Source organism: Vicia villosa, unplaced genomic scaffold, assembly GCF_029867415.1.
Source record: "Vicia villosa cultivar HV-30 ecotype Madison, WI unplaced genomic scaffold, Vvil1.0 ctg.003906F_1_1, whole genome shotgun sequence".
In the NCBI taxonomy this organism is placed as follows: domain Eukaryota; kingdom Viridiplantae; phylum Streptophyta; class Magnoliopsida; order Fabales; family Fabaceae; genus Vicia; species Vicia villosa.
Genome location: NW_026706334.1, coordinates 33,121 through 52,194, shown reverse-complemented (window position 1 = coordinate 52,194; position 19,074 = coordinate 33,121). Strand labels below are relative to the sequence as shown.

The 19,074-nt window shown below is 33.4% G+C and overlaps 1 protein-coding gene across 1 annotated transcript; it reads left to right on the top strand.

Annotated features, from left to right (window-relative positions):
* The first annotated feature begins 579 nt into the window (after positions 1-579).
* Positions 580-3,639, top strand: LOC131641652 (protein IQ-DOMAIN 9-like). The gene is made up of 6 exons (XM_058911947.1): positions 580-830; positions 960-1,069; positions 1,736-1,864; positions 2,138-2,365; positions 2,737-2,850; positions 3,054-3,639. Exons 2-6 carry the CDS (start codon positions 989-991, stop codon positions 3,378-3,380), a joined length of 879 nt encoding a protein of 292 aa, XP_058767930.1. The 5' UTR covers positions 580-830; positions 960-988; the 3' UTR covers positions 3,381-3,639.
* The last annotated feature ends 15,435 nt before the right edge of the window (positions 3,640-19,074 follow it).

The window sequence follows — 19,074 nt, the reverse complement described above, 5'->3', positions numbered from 1 at the left end:
ATTTTTTTAAAAGATAATAAAAAATAAAAAGTTTAACAACTATTTTTTAAAAGTCAAAATTTACTTGAACACATGCTAATATAACAATGCAAAACAAAACACAAAAGATAATTATGAAAAGAAAAAAAACACAAAAAAGTCACTATTTTATTTTTTGTTAGGACCAGCCATTGACTAAATTAAAAATAATCAGCACTTAAGAAAATAAATCTTAAAATAAAAGGAAATGAATACAATAATTTAATCCATATCTCTTAAAAAAATAATTGAGTATAACTTACTCTTCAAACTAATAATACTCTTTTCATTTTCTTCTTAAAAAACAATCAACATGACATAACTAAAAACAGAAGAAATGAACCTATCTATCAACCTCACAATAATAAAACCATTATCAGAGTTTGTTCTGCTGTCATTATAATCCATAAGCTGTATAGCCTCATTTGTTGAATTCCAAAAAAACCAACCAACAACAATGCCACGTCACTACATGACCCCACTTTTTGTACTATTTGTCGGTCGTGTTCATCACACACAACACATATAAACCTTTTTGTTTTAGTTTTTTTTCATAGTTGAATTGTTTTTTTGTTTTTCTTCTAACCTTTGTTTGTTTCATATTATTATACATGGAAGAAATAAAGGTGGTAGTAGGCCATGGGCCATGGCAATCCACATTCTTCAACCACCTTTTATTCTTTTGCTGACTCTTTCTCCTTTTCTTCTTCTTTACTTCTTCATTCATTCCTATCATTTCATTTTCTTAACTTTTTTTCTTTCTTTCTTCTATTATCTTGGTTTTCCTGTTCAGGAAAGAAAGACCTTCTCTGGTATGTGATTTTGTTTCTTTTTGTTTGTTGGTTTTAGGTTGTTGTGTTGGAAATTTCATGGTTTTTGCTAATTGAGTATGTTGATTATTTGTGTGTTCTGAAGTTGTGTTGTTGATTTATGTTTTTTAGTGGAGTAGAGGATTTGCTTGACTTGGATAATGGGTTCTGGTTTTTGGTTTAAAGCAATAATTAGTTTAAGGAATAGGAAGTCAAGAGATCGAAGATCAAAGAAAGCAAAGGTACAATGCACTTCCTTTCATTTTTAGTTTATTTGGAACATGAAAATAATGATGGGCGGTCCGATAGCATATTAAGAATTGTGGTTTAAGTCTAACTCAATCCTCCAAAACTGAATTATAGGATGAAGATTGCCCATACTAATAAGCACATGTTTAGGTTATATGTTAGATCAGACACATGAAGCAGGACTCTACATAGACACTAGATAATGTCAAAAACATAGGACAATGACACTGTTACATTTAAAATGAATGTATTTAATTCTATATTGATAACATTGCTAAGCGATATATGTTTAACCTTTAGATGTGTGAGATTTGTTAAAAAAAAGTATAAAGGTGTTTTGAAGCAAAGAAAAAACAATTTTTTTTTTTGAAACACTTGTCTGAAATGTGATATGAGTGTCTGATATTGGTTCAAAGAGTGTTAGAGCAAAAAAAACATTTGTGACTTTTCCGACAATTGTTTGACTTTTCAGACACGTGTCGTACAAATGTCATACGAAACACACCTACACCTAGGCGTCCGTGTTTCATAGATTACACAATTGTTTTCATATAGGCTGCAGAAATACAATTTATGATCATTTATTGGAATTTATTTTGCTCAACGGCCATAGTAACCAGAATGTTTCAATCTCCATATCTGGCCACTCATTGGGACAGGGTACTTTAGCTCAGGAGAAGTTGAAGTCGAACAAGTCTCCAGGAAATGAGTCTACTGATTTAGCAAATGGCAACCAAAATGAAACTACTGCTGCAACAAGGATCCAGACTGCATTCCGGGCTTATAAGGTTTGTTCCAGCAAATAATTTTTTGCAGTAACAATCTTTTTGTTTTCATATTTCGTTATTCTACCGCGGACGACACGTATACGTGCTATTGTGCTTTTGTTGCTGATATACCAGCTTTGAAATTGAAATTTATAAGTGGTAAGTAATTTATGAATATAGCCAACAAATATAAGTGTGGGTTCGGGTAGCTTAATAATATGACGATACGAATCTGTCTCGCTATCTTTTGCCGCTTTTTATTTCTTAATGCTGAGTTTTAGTTATCTTCTCCAGGCTAGGAAAGCTCTACGACGATTGAAAGGTTTCACGAAACTGAAGAATTTAACACAAGGTTACTCTATTCAAAAGCAAGCCAGTACAACTATAACATACCTTCATTCATGGAGCAAAATACAGGGTGAGATTAGAGCTCGTCGGATATGTATGGTGACAGAAGAAAGGATCAAGCGGAAGAAACAAGAGTCTCAACTAAAACTCGAAGAAAAGCTTCATGATTTCGAGGTAATCTTTAGCTTGTCCTAATTATCTTTATATTTGTTTCCCTGGTCCTTTCCACATTGCCAATAGTCCTTTCTGGCTAAAGGGATTAGTCTCTGCATTTGCGCGCAGAAGATATCTGGTTTCTATCAGAAAAAGAAAGTCCTTTCTTAAAAGGTTGACCTCTCCCTTTAAGGATTGCGCTTTGTCTTTCGATAAAAGTATATATCAGATCAACCATAGTTCAATTACAGTCGTACCATCAAATCGTTTTCAATGACCGATCTGATTTTAAAAATATTAGATCAAATAATTTTGCAAGATGTGTTAGTTTGTTCCTTTTAATGCAGTTCTGTTAATCCTGTTCTAAGCGCGGTATATAATACATTACACAGGTTGAATGGTCCGGCGGCCCTGAAACCGCGGAGGAAACCCTTGGTAGGATACATCAGAGAGGAGAAGCAGCAGTGAAGCGCGAAAGAGCCATGGCCTATGCTTTTTCTCATCAGGTAAGTCAATCTTGGGAATGTCCAGTTATTGTCTTCTTTTCTATGAAGCACAAACATCAGACACGATACTGACACGTCAGCACGGGTAATAGTTTGAAAAAATAAATAAATTAAACTTAATCACAACTGTCGGTGTCGATGCTATAGAGCTTATTTCAAATAATTCAACTGAAAATAAAATGCATATTTCATGAAATGTTTAGTGGAGAGCAAACTCCAGTCAGAGCCAAGTACTAGGCAGTTACGAGCTCGGCAGAGCTAACTGGGGTTGGAGCTGGAAGGAACGCTGGATCGCCGCCCGTCCATGGGAAAGCCGCGTCGCTACCATTAGCCCGAAGAAAACTCCAAATAAACAATCCTTCAAGGCTCAAAAGGATAAAAACACATCAACATCTAAAACTCCGGTTTCGGTAACACCTCCTTCCTCCAATACTAAAGGAACTCCTCCTCCTAAAGGGAGTACCAAAGGTAGGAGATTGTCTTTTCCTACCACAGAGAAAGAGAAAACTCTGGTTGAAGGAGTGAAGTGATTATTCAAGAATGGTTCCTAAGAAGAAAAGCTCAATTTTTCAAGTATAAGAGATCACTATTTATTTATTTGATTGCTTCCTATTTGTTCATATTTTGGTGTGATTTGTTGATTGATTCTGTTTTTTTCTTCTTCACATTTTGTCAATCTTGTATATTCAAAGAAGAGACAGATTAAATTGTAGATACAACAATATCTTCTTCTTTTTTTTTTTACCTTATATTATAAAATTCCTATGATGTGATCATGTTTATTTCTTTATGGTTTGTTATTTACTTCTAATTTTTTTGAACTTATAGCTTGTAATTAAAATAATATTATTTTTTCAAGAGCTTATATAGTTTTTTTTATTTATAATTATTTTATAAATTAATTTGAGTAAATTAAAAAAAAAAATTCAATTTTATCATGTTATCTTAATTAAAAAAAATAAATATTGATTAAACATTATTTTTAATGTCATACCAATTCTAGTTTTTAAACCGCAGGATTATTTATCGAAGTTTTAAAATTAAATACTTCTAACATTCATTTTCAATAAATATGAAATTATTTTATAATATATTTGTTTCTAAAAATATTTAAACAATTTTAATTTTCAGAAACTTCTTTCGCAACTGGAACATATATTGTCAATAATATTTTATAATAATATATTGTCAATAATATTCTATAATAAGTAAATATATTTGGAAAACTTTATGGTTTCCTTTTTGATTAATAGTCGAATGGATATATTCTAAAAAGGCTCTATAAGGGATGAGATAAGGGACCTGAGTTGAGTTTCAGTTGTCTGTTTTTTAGTTCCTCCGTCAGTTTATTAGATAAGTTGTCCTTTTCATTGAACACGTCGTCTTTTTTTAGAAATGGTCGACCGATACATGGAAGTGGGGAATGAAGTGTCCTCGTTCTGTAACAATAAGGAAGGGGTCATATGAACATGTTTTCAGAGATAGTTGTGGGTTAATTGTCCACTCCTGCATCTTCTTAGTAGTAATTGCTATTCTCGAAGGGTCTAGGATCTTGGTACGTGCCTGCTATAAATATCTCAACTATAGAGATGAGAAGAATAATCTAATTCTCACACAGAAAAACACACATATATAGCGCTTCTCACCCCATGTGAGTTAGCTCTCAATCTCACAACTTACTTTAAAACCTCTGACAACCCTTAATCATTACGTATTATACTTTTAACAAGTACAATTGGCGCCTAACGTGGCGTCCAGTAAAACTTATTCGGGCCACACTTATTGTTACACACCGTAGCTTTCACCATCTTCTTAGAAGGATGCTTAAGAGAAGATCAAATATCATTGTAATCACCATCATTAGAGGTTTCGTCGATGGGGGAGAATCTAGCTTCTCGCAGAGAAAATACGCCCGTCAGATTTTCACAACAGACATCATATCTGCTGACACTGCCAAAATTTTGAGGAAGGAATGAGAATCTAGAATCACTTTCTCGGATGAAGACCATATGGGTGTTCTTCATCACAACATTGATCCATGGTTGTCACGGTTTAGTATGATAATTGGGATCTGAGGCGAGTATTGTATAATTTCATTACTGTAAATATAATACAGTGTGTCCAAAAAAGAAAAACAGAAGTAGAAGTAAGAAGTGGATTCTGAGTATTTCTCTTAGGCATTTCATCAAATAGTTTCTGAGCATTCTCTTGTAGATTCTTGTCAAATGTTACTGGAAGATGAATTCTTGAGCTAATTGGTTAGTTACATTTTCTTCTTCAATTTAATCATCTCTAAAAACAATAACATACAAAAAACAATTGAAAACTAGTTAAAATATGTATCTAAGATTTAACCCCTCGGTTATTACTTAAAACCGAGGTAAAAAGATACCTTGTTACCTCGGTTATGAAATAAAATCGAGAGGTATGTGACGCGCGCTGCAAAATTTAGAAAATAAAAAATATGCAATTGCTAGAGATCGAACCAAAGACCATTTGCTTTCTAACCTCGATTTTACAAAAGTCGGGGAGTAAAATGGCAAGTTATCATGTCACCCTTCGTTACCTCACCTGTGTAACTGAGGTAAAAGTCATTTTACGTCCGAGGTAAAATGTGTTATTTATAGTAGTGAAAGACAGATGTACTTAGAGGCCTTAATAGGTTTATAACAATTTGTGGTGGTTAGGTTTTGCCCACAAGATGAAAAGCCATGTACGTTGGTTTTAGAGGACCTACTCACGTGAGATGATAGGCTCTGTATCTTAGTATGTTACTTAGGTATAAGCGTGTCAATTAGGATCTATCCCTTTCTCCCCTTAGAGAAAAAGTATTTATTGAGGAATTTTGGACCTAATATTTAAGAAATCCTTTGAGACAATAATTATTTCCCCTTAACTAGGGAAGATTGCTTACTACCTACCTTTCAAAGAGTCGTGGTATGTCTCCTTCTCATATGGCTAATAGGAGACAACGATATTACACATGTCACTCTCCTAAGGGTGAGCCCCCGTATTTATGAGGGTGTTGTCTAAGCGATATTGCGCCGAGCAAAAACCATGAAGCTGCCCTTATTTGGAACTCCCCCAAATATAACACTATAATAATAATTATTATTATTATTATTATAATTATAATTATTATTTTGGATCCTAAAGTCTCTTCACACACTTTTTCTTTTTCTTTTGAAATCAATTCTTTGTTTTGTATAGAGTATCTTTTCTTTTCTTTTTCCTTTTTTCTCTTTTTTTTTTTGGAAATAGACTTTAGGATCCCCCACAAATGAAGTGGATAAAGCAATGATGTTATGCAACTCAAAAGAATGGGATCAACGGTCCACATAATCTTAGTAACCGTCGTGCGCTCTTCTGAATAACTGATGTAACACCTTTGTACAGGTCAAACGTCACAGGATCAAAGGTTCGACGCCTTTTTTGAATACCAGAATATCAAGCACCATGAGAACAGACCAAATAAAGATCAGACCTCAACTATGAAGAAGCAATGGTATGTAGGAGCCAAGGTTTCCTGTCCCACCCCAATCTCACGGGTATGTAGTCTAGACACGGACAAGTGGTTCCTAATGGTCACTAGGGTCTATAGTTCCCATGGGGTACAAAGTGTTTAAGGCAACAAGCGTGCCAAACACAGTGTTCCATGAAAGAACCTCGCCCAATTGTGGTACCACATGTCAATCTCGATCATTGCAAGCGCTACGGGAGTCAACATGGGCATCCATACTAATCCTATGTATCACTGGCCTGGGTAGTGGGTCTTTTACTCACACAAACCCTCAACCTACAAAACAATCAGAAAAATATATGGCCCCCAGCCCCCCACGGGGGCCCAGTAGTATGGTCCAGAATGCGGGAAAGTAAACATGATATGCAAGCAGAAAATAGACATGATATGTAAGCATAAAATAAATGAATGCAACACATAAGCAATATATAGCACACCTAATAAACAAAAAAAAAACAAACAAAGGCTAGGATCGACTCGCTAAGTACGGACCCGCAATAGGTCTAACGTCCCCAGCAGAGTTGCCAACTGTCGCACGCTCGCGAAAAATGACGAGAGTCGCCACTAACATATCTATCCTAAAAGGAAAAGGAACGCCAGCAAACCTAAAACGAATAAGAACAAGGTCTTTCGACTAGAGAATCTAGGTATGGGAGTCGGTTACGCAAGGGGAAAGTACTAGCACCCCTCGCGCCCATCGTACTCGATGGTATCCGCCTATGTTTGTTTCTATCTAAAAGGTGTGTACTATATCTAAGCCTAATGCGAATGCATGCAAAAGAAATACAGGGAAAAGAAGGAATTATTTACAATTGTGCTCGTTCAAGACCCGCGATTTGATGCCTACGTATCCCTTTTAGGAATCAGAGCGACGTAGTTTGGCTCACATGTTTTTGTTTGTTTTTGTGTTTTTTAGTTGGGCGGAGTTAACATTCGCGCTCTTGCATAGGGGGGCGGCCTACGATGCATTCGAGCGGAAATAACATTGCCCTTAAGAGAGAGAGAAGAGAGAGAGTTTGAGTGTTTTAAGTGGGATCCTTAAGCAAAGGAGACTCGAGTTACTCTTTGGTTGGTGTTTTTTAAGATTGGGAACTTCCACTCAAGTGATTCCCTTAGGCAAGGGAGACGAGAGTTTCCATTCCCTTTTTATTGTTTTTTATCCTTTATTAATGTTTTATTGTATTTTCTGGGTACTTTTTAGAGGGAATTTATTTTGAGTATTTGTTAGGTGTTTTAATATTGTAAAAAGAAAAGGAATTAAATGAGGGAGACTAGCCTAAGTATTATTCTAACCTAATAGTTATTGTTTATGTACAAAGGGAGTTTAAATCTAAAGTGAACAAGGTAATGGAACAAATTCTAAAAGGAGCATACAAATGATATTAACAATGTAGGCCAAAAATATGGTCAAACGCTAGCAACAAAATCACACAACAACTATACCAAAAAACATGGAAATGATACAAAAGAATAAAAGAAGCAATTCAAGTACTAATACAAAATTAACCGAAAAAATTCTACTATTTTTTATGGCATTTTTGTGTGGGAGAAAATCTAATTCAAGCCTAAATTGTACTTAAAAACTTAAATTCTAATAAGCCTAAACTAGTATTTTTTTTATTGGTGTGATTATATGCATTTTTATTACCTAAAAGAAGTAGCAAAAAAAAACTAAGTAGAAAAAACCTAGAAAACTATTAATTAAACATGGGCTCTGGGGGTTGTGAACTAAAAATGGTGGTGCATGAGTAATCCTGGGTGCGGGGCCCAATCAATGGCCCAGTAGAGTTTTTGTTCAAAGAAAAACAAGTGAGAGTGTGGGCCTATGGGGGTTAGATTAACAGTTCACTCTTGGCCCAAGGCTATTGATCCACAGATCTTCAATTCAACAATCAGATTTATTTCGTTTTCAATAAAATAAAAGAAAATTAAATTAAACAAAAAAACAATGAAATGGTGTGTTTCATGTATACGAGGTTAGGGTTCGATACGTGACGCTTCAGCTCCTTGATTCAGATTCCTCACCTCTCTTACTCTCATACCCCTCTCCGTCGAAGGCGATTATCGGCGAGAGTATCCGCCGTGAACGCCACTTCCATTCTTTCAAACATCAAAACCTAAACACAAACCCTACTTCAATTCTAACCCTAAACTCAAATATGAACTCATATTTCAAAGATTCTCTTTCAGGCAACAGGATCAGAAGATTGAAATTGGGAACCGTAGATATTGGGATTTCACCATTCAAGCGCGATTACACGAAATTGAAGCACGTAGAGTACTAACTGGATCATAGAAGCATAATTAAGAGTCAAAGAATGCATAAAAGAAACATGTTAGGGCGACCTGAGCTTTTGGTGCGGTGGCGGAGATTTCCGACCACCGCGAAACTTAGGTAATCTTTATCTGCTCTTCTCTTTTTGTGTTATTTCTGCTCTTCTTCCTCTATTCTTTCTTCTTTGTCTGATTTTCTGTGAACCGTGGAGTTGGGAGAGGAAAGATTGTGTGCATGTTTCTGTTATTACTTCTGAGATGTGGTGAGTGCTTAGGAGATCATGTGGAGAGTTCAAGCTCAAGCACGGTGAAGCTCTGAGGAGGAGCTTCAACGGCTCTGGGAATTAAGCGTGTGGTGGAGGTGATTGAGATGAGGAGAGAGAAGTTCAGAGAGATGAAGAAGATTGGTTATGAGTGGAAATATGAGAGAGTGAAGATGGAGTGAATGTGAGAATGGCGTGAAGTTTTGAATTGTGGAGGGAAGAGGATATATATAGAGATTGAGAATCTGTTAGAGGGGAATGAAATGAGAGCCCTTGGATTTGAGTGAGTTGGTTATTAGGATTGATGGTGTAGATTGAGTTGGTTAGAGCTTGAGTTGTGAGCTGGAAAATTCGGTTAGTGTCATACCCCAAAATTTTCCCATAATATTTTCAGATATTTTGACTCGCCTGACTTTCAACTACTCAAGACTATGCAAGAATTGGGCACACTTACCTATCTCCTAAACAATCAAACCATAACTAGGGTTTTGATTCTCCCAAGGAGAAATCAACTTCTGAAGCCTCAAGTGAATGTCATGGCCTCCCATATTCTTCAAAGCATCCTCATTCCAAGTTTCAAGATCTGATTCACAAGCTTGATCAATCAACTGCTCAAATGGTCAACAGTCGACCAGTTTGACCTAAAAGTCAACTATGGTTAAATTACAGTCGAAACTCCTGATTTTTGGTCAATTTCAATATTTTGAAGTCACATTCATAATTTGATCAAGGATTTACCATGATTCATCAAGGATAGATCAGAAATCCACAAAATTCCAAGTTACTAAATTAGGGTTTCTAAGCAAAAGTCAACCAAACTTTGACTGGTCATAAGTCTCTCATACTTTATCATAAATTCCCGAACCAAAGCTCATTATCAAGGAAATTCAATTCTCTACAAATTCGATGTTGGGCCCAAGTCCAATAAATGCATCATTTGAGAGATAGGAGCTAATACATTACAGGTCCTTCTAGAAGCTCGCAAAAAGAAGTTTTTTTGTCAGGAGCCATATCTTCAAAATAAAATCCTCAAATGCAAAAAGTGTTCCAAAGTGGCTTGTAGAGGACATCACGAGCTTTCCAAAAAGTACACGATCATTTTCATAGGATCAGAATTGAGTGAGTTATGACTGTCAGAAGTTGGGAAAATTGGAACAAAGGTAAATGAGGATCATTAAACTTTTGAGTATGGGCCTCCATGTTCTAGTTTCCCACGTGTTTATGGCCTCATGGGAAGCCCATAAACTATTTCCTATCTATTTTGTGATTTTTATTTTATTTTATTATGAATTTATTCATTTAAATACAAAGAAAATAAAAGAAAATCATGAAATAGTTATATAATGAATTATCCATATTTGTTTCTTGAATCAATCAAAATACAATCAGATCTTAAAGCATAAAAACACGTGAAAATTTGAAATAAGAGATATTAGATTGATTGAAGACAAAATTGGAAACTTTCAATATTTCTTCCAAATCAAATTTCAATCTCTTGATTGATGAAGATTTGATTCAGTTTTCCTGACCTAATTCCATATCCTATATAAGCCAAAGAAATTCTGACCATAAGGGGACGAATTTTTTGCTCCAAAAACTCTGTTCCAAGTCAAAAAAACAGTGGCACAAGGTGAGATAGCACAAGAGTTTGAAGACGATTCAGCCGGTTCCAAGGATCTAGAAAGTTTCATTGGCACTCACTGAAGCGAATTGGATCATCACTAACACCTAAAGCACCCTGAATCAATCCACCATACTCACGGTTTGATCAACTTTTTCAAATTTCGATTATAACCATACAGGCATTATGAATATCATTTGATCATGTATTATCGGTAGTGTTGATGTATAGAACGTGTCTGGATATTTTGATTTGAGTTTTGATGCAGGAATCACCGTGTACCATGGTTAGGGTTTCGTGTTCTTGAAATTTGGAACCCTATTCAGAAGCAATTTTAGGCCGAATTAAGGGTTTCAATGGGTTCAGGGGGTTGATTATAATTGATCTAGGCTATCATTTGGTACTTTTTGGCAACGATTTGCAGGTTTGATCGAGGCAGTGCTATAGCCACGCAAGGAAACTGTAGGTAAAAGCGTTGCCTTTTTTCAGAAAAAATCGAAGGAGGAAGAAGAACAGTGTTGGCGCCTTGCTTTATTTGAAATTTTTTTAAACTAGTTATCTTATATAATGAATGGTGATTATTTTATTGGCAACGAATCAAAATTGGTGTAGTGGAAGTAGCGCGTCCACAGGATTCCCACACGCAAGGGCGGTTCGATCCCTGCCTCTTACGTGTATTTTTCTAATTTTCCTTTGCTTTCTTTTGATGACAGATCAAGTGCACACGTGCTGCAGGAACTCATGGTGATCCCTCATCTCCTTGCCACTGGATTATCATAGAAGCTTATCTAACGTCTAGAACGCGCTTGCCCATGGTGAACCTTCACAGCTCCTCCACACAGGATCCACGCCTGGTTCTCTTTTCCCTTCTTGTTTCTTTGTTTTATTTTTTCTTATTTATTTAAATTAACCAATTTTAGTTTTACACCAACATTAACCTACCTTTTAATTAGTTTTGATTTAAAATTAACCAACCAATTTATTTAGAGATTAGGATTATGTTCATAACTAAATTTGATTTTTTTTACTAACTTGGTAATTAGGTTAGTTAATTTAGGTTTACTTTACGTTTAGTTAATTAATTTAATTAGAATTAATTTTTAATTAGGTTAAATAATTTATGATAATTTAACTAATTAGGGTTAACAAATTTAATCAGGATTAGGGTTTTCTAATTAATTAGGTTCCCAACCAATAATTAATTAATTAAGGGCTTTGATCAAGATAATTAGTACTAACCCTAGTTAGGTTTATTTAACCTGTTTCTTTTTATTAACCATGGTTAACTTTTCCCGTTCGAGGTTTGCCTTTTGCCTTGCCTTTTATTCTTTGCCTAAATTATTCATAATTTTGTATCTGCTCAGAGGTTGTAACAATTTTAATTTTTGATCTGTTCATTTTATTGTAACTGCCCCAAAGCCTTGTAATAGCTTAGGTTTATTTTTCACAGTTAAAAAGTTTTCTGCCGTTCTTTCCAGGTTTTTGGCTATGTAATCCCCCACCCGAAGCCTTGTAATAGCGTAGGAACATTTATATTTCTGCCTTTATTTTAATTGTGTGGTTAGTAATTTAGAGAGTGATAAGCCTGTTAATTAATTTAGATCACTAACTTTATAAGATAAAATATCTGAATTGAATCACCTGATTGTGACGCACACACACCTTTCTGGTAATCCTTCTTATGCTGCCTTTCGATTTAAAAATAGTCAAGTCCCTCGAATACGAGGATGCCTTAGAAAATGTTGCCCCCAGTTCATTATCATCATTAAAAGATCATAAGTCCCTTCGAAGTTGCCTAAACAAAAGTGATCTTGTCCCTTGATGTTTCCTCGGTTAAATGATGATTGTCCCTTCAAATGCTAAGATATCCTTACTAGTTGCCTATAAATGACTATTCCATCCTTTCCTAAAGACTTCCTTCCCTTCTTATGGTATGGATAGACTTATGGAAAACAACGACCCTTGATGACCCGATTACATCCAATTAAAGGACTACATACCCTCCTTATAGTATGGATAGCCCTTTCAAATCAAAGTCTTAAAGAACAAGAAAGATCCACTCTTAGGGTAGGTGCTTTAAATTGCTTGCTCAAACACTCAAAAATACTTTTCACACTTCTTTTCAAAATACTTTCAAAAAAGGCTACACTTATTTACAGGTTAAAGTCCTTATTCAAAAATCTTTTTACTATACACACACTACACTTTTTTTCAAACAATTCAAACAAAAAGTGAGCTAAGCAATTAGGAGCCCATGGATAACCATGGATACAAAGGGTGCTTACACCTTCCCTTTGTATAACCTACCCCCTGAACTCAAATCTCTTTCAAAGGTCTTTCCTGTTCTTTTTACCTTTCCTAATTGGATAAAATAAAAGTCGGTGGCGACTCTTGCTCACTGCAACATTGCTTGCGAAATTAAAAAGTCAGTTCTCCCACCGTGTTACAGTTAGGAATAGGTTATTTCTGTTACATGTTGGTTGAAGTTAGTTAGGGTAGTTATATGTTAGGAGGTTAGTTAGGAATTTAGCTGAAGGTTAGTTAGGAAATGTTGGTTATGAGAGTTAGTTAGTTTTTTGAATGTTGAATTGTATATCATTTTTCTTCTGCACTGATTATATTGAATATGTCCCTTGACTGAATTGTATATCATTATCTCTTTTAAAAATAATAAATTATTTTGCTTAGATAATTTTGTCTTTTATTTTATTTTAATTTTATTATTTTTTTAAAAATTATTCATCACCATATCAAACCAGCTATTTAACTTTTTTATTGAATAAATTATTGATAAGTCATATTAATTTACTAATTTGTCCCAAATATTTATTTATTCAAAACTAAATTCATTAATTTAAATTTAAATAAATTTTTAACACTTCGATCTTAAATAAAATTTAGAGAAAAAAACTTTTTAAAATGCAACCTCATTGTTTTTACTAAAGATGAGCTTAATAATAAGTAAATATATTATATAAAATAAATAAAAATATTCATAAACAAAATTATATTGATTATGTTTTTATATTTGAATTTATTTATATTGTACATGTTTATTTAAAAAAATCACAAATCCAAAATCATTCATTTATATTAATTTATTGTAAATTTATTATTTATAAAGTTGAGCACAGGTAATATGTAAATACATAATATCAAATTTAAAATCACCATCAATATAAATTAATTGACTCATTCAATTAGTAACATTTTAATTTATTGTTCATTATTCTTTTTGGATAATATTACTCATCATTTAATTAGTCTTCAATTCGTAACAACTCAAACTAATTTATTTTTGTATACGATGAATATAATTTAATTGACTCTTTCGATCTGTATATGTTAAATTCGCAATTCATTTTTGTATACGATAAATATAATTTAATTAACTCTTATCCTTTACAATGTGCTTATCTAGAAAAGAATAATATTGGATCCTCATAAAACTATGAATTTTTAATTTAAGTTTTAATCTAATAGAAATTTAAAACTGATTTAAGTTTTCTATAGAAATTTTATGTTTTTAAATAAAAATTTTAAAATTGATCTAAGTTTTCTATAGAAATTTCAATCCAATAGTTGGAATTACATGTATAACGTATACACAAATTAAAATATATTTTTTTTAAAATTATAAACTTTTTTGGTAAAAAAATTTTGTTTTGCTTATTTAAATGTTTATCATATTTCAAAAACAAAACCGTGTGTACCTCAAGTATCTGTGCGAACAAACAGGGAATGATATAGTACGCGATATAATATTGATATTAAACTATTGATTTAAATATTGAATAATAATGAAAACTAATTTACTATAGATTTAAATACATTTTATAAATAATTCCAAAACAAACATATTTATATAAATGAATAATTATATTGTTAATTCAAATAGTTTTTATATACGAAAGAAATTATAGAAACCAATTTAGTATCTCTTTTAAAAATAATGAATTATTTTGGTTACACAATTTTGTCTTTTTTTATTTCTTTATTATATCTTTAAACACAAATGTGTGTAAAACACCAATATCCGTGTGAACGCACGGGTAACACACCAGTACCGTTTGAACGTACGGATAACACACCAATACCGTATGAACGCACGGGTAATCATACCAAAATTCGTGCGAACGCACATGTTATTATATTTGAGAATTTCTTTATTACCCCCTAACCTTCTTGGTCACCCGCGGCGAATTTCCCAGAATGCCTCTATATTTCGAAGATACATCTCCGAAATCATTTTTTTTCTGAAAAAAAAAGTTGATTTCGGAAGTGTACTTCCGAAAACAAAAAAAAAAGGTGTTTTCAGAGATACACTTACAAAAACACCCTTTTTTTTAGGAGAGGGGTGTCTTCGGAGATGCATATTCGAAATATTCCAATTTTTTGTCTTTAAATGTTTCGGATATACACTTCTGAAAAAATTCAATAATTATTAAAAAATTAAAATCAAGATGAATCCATACAATTAATAGTGTATAAAATCAAGGTGAATCAATAAAATGAAGGTGAATCAATAAAATCAAGATGAATCAAAATTTCATAAACAATTTTTAAGTTAAAAATTATTTTACTAACTTATATAAAGTAAAAACATTCTAATTTCATAAGTAAATTTTGAATTATATGAAATTAAATATAAAATTTATTCATTAAATAAAAAATTAAGACAAAATATTTTTTTAATTTTTTTAAACTAAATGAAAAATTATATTTTTATCATAATTAATTATTAAAAATGATTTTTTTATCATAATTCATTATGATAAATGATTTTTTATCATTATTATTATTATTATCATTATTCTTACTTGATCTCTTTCAATATTATTATCAATCGTAGAAACATGAATTGAAATTATTCATAACTACATTTTAATATTTAGAATTATTTTAAATTTTTTGTAATTGAAATTATTTTATTTTTTTTGTACTTAAAATTATTTAAATTTTAAAATATGAATCAAAATAGAAATATATAATCATTATTATTCATAACTCATAAATTATATCAAAAAATACAATAATAATTATTAGGCAAAATACCATTTTTGGTCCCTTATGTTAACCTCGGGGTTCATTTTGGTCCCTTAACTTCAAAAAGTATCACATTGGTCCCTTAAACCTTCAAAAGGTGTCATTTTAGTCCTTTTTGTCACATTAGCGACGGAAAAACTCAAAAATCGGTCGCTATTTCCGTCGCTAATATGACAAAAAGGACTAAAATGACACACTTTGAAGAGTTAAAGGACCAATATGACACTTTTTGAAGTTAAGGGACCAAAATGAACCCCGAGGTTAACATAAGGGACCAAAAAGGATATTTTGCCTAATTATTATTATTCATAACTCATAAATCATATCAAAATATATTATTATTATTCATAACTCATAAATTATATCAAATTTATGATATGTGAATTAATTAATATCCCAAAATTTTTAATTTTTGGGTTCGGATATGCATATCCGAAAAAATCTTTTTTGGTTTTTTCGGAGATGCATCTCCGAATTAATCAAAATTCCAATTTTTGGGATTTTTTCATTGATACATCTCTGAATTCGGGAAAAATTTGGAAAAAGTACTTTGGAGATGCATTTTCGAAGCAGGGGTATTTTGGGGTTTTAACAGGGGTCCTCCCCATAGGGGTCTACAAAAAATTCTCTTATATTTTTTTGTACAGTTAAAGAAAACCAAAGTAAAAATAATGTATTAATCCAAACACGAGAAAAATGTGTTGCTTTATACTAATTTATTTCATTTTTTATTATATCTTTGAAAACAAATGCACATAACATACCAATACCTGTGCGAGTGCACGGGTAACACACCAGTAACTTGTGAACGCACGGGTCACCATACTAAACTATTGTTCCAATATTCCTAAGTCATGAAGTTATTGATAAAACTATTGAATATTAACGAGAACATTAAGTTACTAATTAAACGGTTGAATATTAACGGAAACTTGACGTTATTGATCAAACTATTGAATATTAACGAGAACATAAAATTATTAATCAAAATATTGAATATTAACGAGAACATGAAATTACTCATCAAAATATTAAATATTAACAGAAATCTTAAATTATTGATCAAAATATTGAATATTAATAAGAACATAAAGTTACTGATCAAAATATTAAATATTAACATGAACATGAAGTTACTGATCAAAATATTTAATAATAACATAGACATGAAATTAATGATCAAAATATTAAATAATAACGGGAACACGAAGTTACTGATCAAAGTATTTAATAATAATACAACAACTTTACTTTAAATATTTGACAATAATTGTAAAACAAAAATAATCTATATATAAAAAATATTTATATTATTGATTTAAATATTTTTATATATTATTTATTTTTAAAAAATTATTTTATTTTTATTAAATTTTAGAAACAAACGCGTGTACCATACCGGTAGCCGTGCGCCGGGTATCCCACTAGTTGCGTAAACATTTAAGGTTCAAAATTGGTTAGTTTTCACTCATTTATTTATTGAAAATTTCTTTACCCACCTTCCTATGGGGGTCACCCCCAGCGAAAAACCAAAACTACCCCTGCTTCGGAGATGAATCTCCAAAGTTTTATTTTTTGTTGACTTCGGAAATGCATCTCCGAAAACACCAATTTTTTGGTGTTTTCGGAGATGCATTTCCGAAGTAAAAAAAATTTCAAAATCCGTGCATATTTTCGGAAGTTCATTTCCGAAACTATTGCTGCATATACAAATTTCCCTCCTTCACTATTTCATTATTTTTCTCCAAAACTTCTCAAACTCCTCTCTAAAACCCTATCAATCTCCATCCATTTTTCGCCCTAAAATCAAGTTTCAAACCGTTGATCACGTTAAAGGGAGCATAGAAAGCATCAGTTTCAGGTAAACATCACTCATTTCATCCCCCATTTCACTACATTGATTGATAAATTTTATGCTGAAAACTGATATGGTTCGGAAGTTCATTTCCGAAATATATGTTACCTAATATATTTCGGAAATGAACTTCCGAAATATGCCCTGGCAGTTAAAAAAAACAGTTTTGGCCAATTTTGCTAATTTATTCATTTGTTAGGTATGGTGCATCCGGACAACATTATGCAAGACGATGGAGTATTAGTTCCGGAAATTGTCAACGTTAATAACGATCCGGTTATTGACGTTACTCCCATGATCAATGCGGTCGATGTTCGGCAACATTTTACAAATGATCGGAGTTTCGGTAGTCGCGAACAATTGATTGATTGGGTTCGGAAGGAAGCTAACAAACATGGATTTGGAATTGTTATTTTAAGGTCGGACAACGGAAATAGTAGGCGGAAAGCTTTCGTTGTTTTGAATTGCGAACGGGGTGGTAGATATGTACAATCAAACCGGGTGCTAAAACACGAGGACACGGGATCGAGAAAGTGCGGGTGTCCGTTTAAGTTGCGTGCCACTCGGAGGGTTGATGATTTGTGGCAGTTAACCGTAATTTGTGGAATGCATAATCATGCCTTGGATGTCAAGTTACACGGGCATCCAATGGCGTGTCGTTTGTCCCGCGAAGAGAGGAATGTGATATCGGACCTAACGATAGTCAAAGTGGCGCCTCGCAACATACTTGCCGATTTGAAGCGTAAGAAACCGGATAGCGTTTCAAATATCAAGCAAGTTTACAATGAACGGCACAATCTCAAGGTTTTGAATATGGGCCCTCGGTCGGAAATGCAACAACTTTTGAAACTACTAGGCGATAACAATTATGTTTCAAGCTTCCGAACCTCCGAGGACAAAGTTACGGTGCGTGATATTTTTTGGACTCATCCCGAAAGTATCAAATTATTCAACACATTTCCAACCGTTCTTGTCTTGGATTCGACGTATAAGACAAACAAGTATAGGCTTCCTCTTCTAGAGATCGTTGGTGTGACCTCGACGGACAAGACTTATTCGGTGGGGTTTGCTTTTTTGGAGTGTGAAAAAGAAGACAACTTTACGTGGGCCTTGGGAATTTGCAAGTCTTTGTTAGTTGATCAAGAGGTTATGCCAAACGTCATTGTCACCGATCGGGACAATGCTTTGATGAATGCGGTCGATACCGTCTTCTCGACATCCACCGCTTTACTTTGCCGGTATCACATAACTTGCAACGTGAGAAGCAAGTTGAAACCCGCGGTTGGGATAAAATATAGGCCGGATGAAAATGGTAAAGTTGTCAAAGCCGGTGTCGTGGTTGATAGGATAATGGCGGCATGGAGGGGAATTTTGGATGCATACTCCGAAGAGGATTATACCGAGAAATTGGTACACTTTAGGTCTTTGTGTGGTTCCATTAAGACTTTTTGTCATTACGTCGAATCCACCATTCTTGACAAAGTTAGAGAAAAAGTCGTGTGCGCTTGGACAAATCGGGTTAGACATCTTGGTTGCACCACGACTAACCGAGTTGAATCCGCACATGCGGTCTTCAAGAGGTGGTTGGCTGATAGAAAGGGAGATTTGTGTCGCGGATGGGACACCGTGAACCAAATGCTTGAAA

Coding starts and splice junctions, on each gene's coding strand:
- LOC131641652 (XM_058911947.1), top strand. CDS start 989: ATGGGTTCTGGTTTTTGGTTTAAAGCAATAATTAGTTTAAGGAATAGG. Junction 2,366..2,736: donor AAAAGCTTCATGATTTCGAG/GTAATCTTTAGC, acceptor TACATTACACAG/GTTGAATGGTCCGGCGGCCC. Junction 2,851..3,053: donor CCTATGCTTTTTCTCATCAG/GTAAGTCAATCT, acceptor TGAAATGTTTAG/TGGAGAGCAAACTCCAGTCA.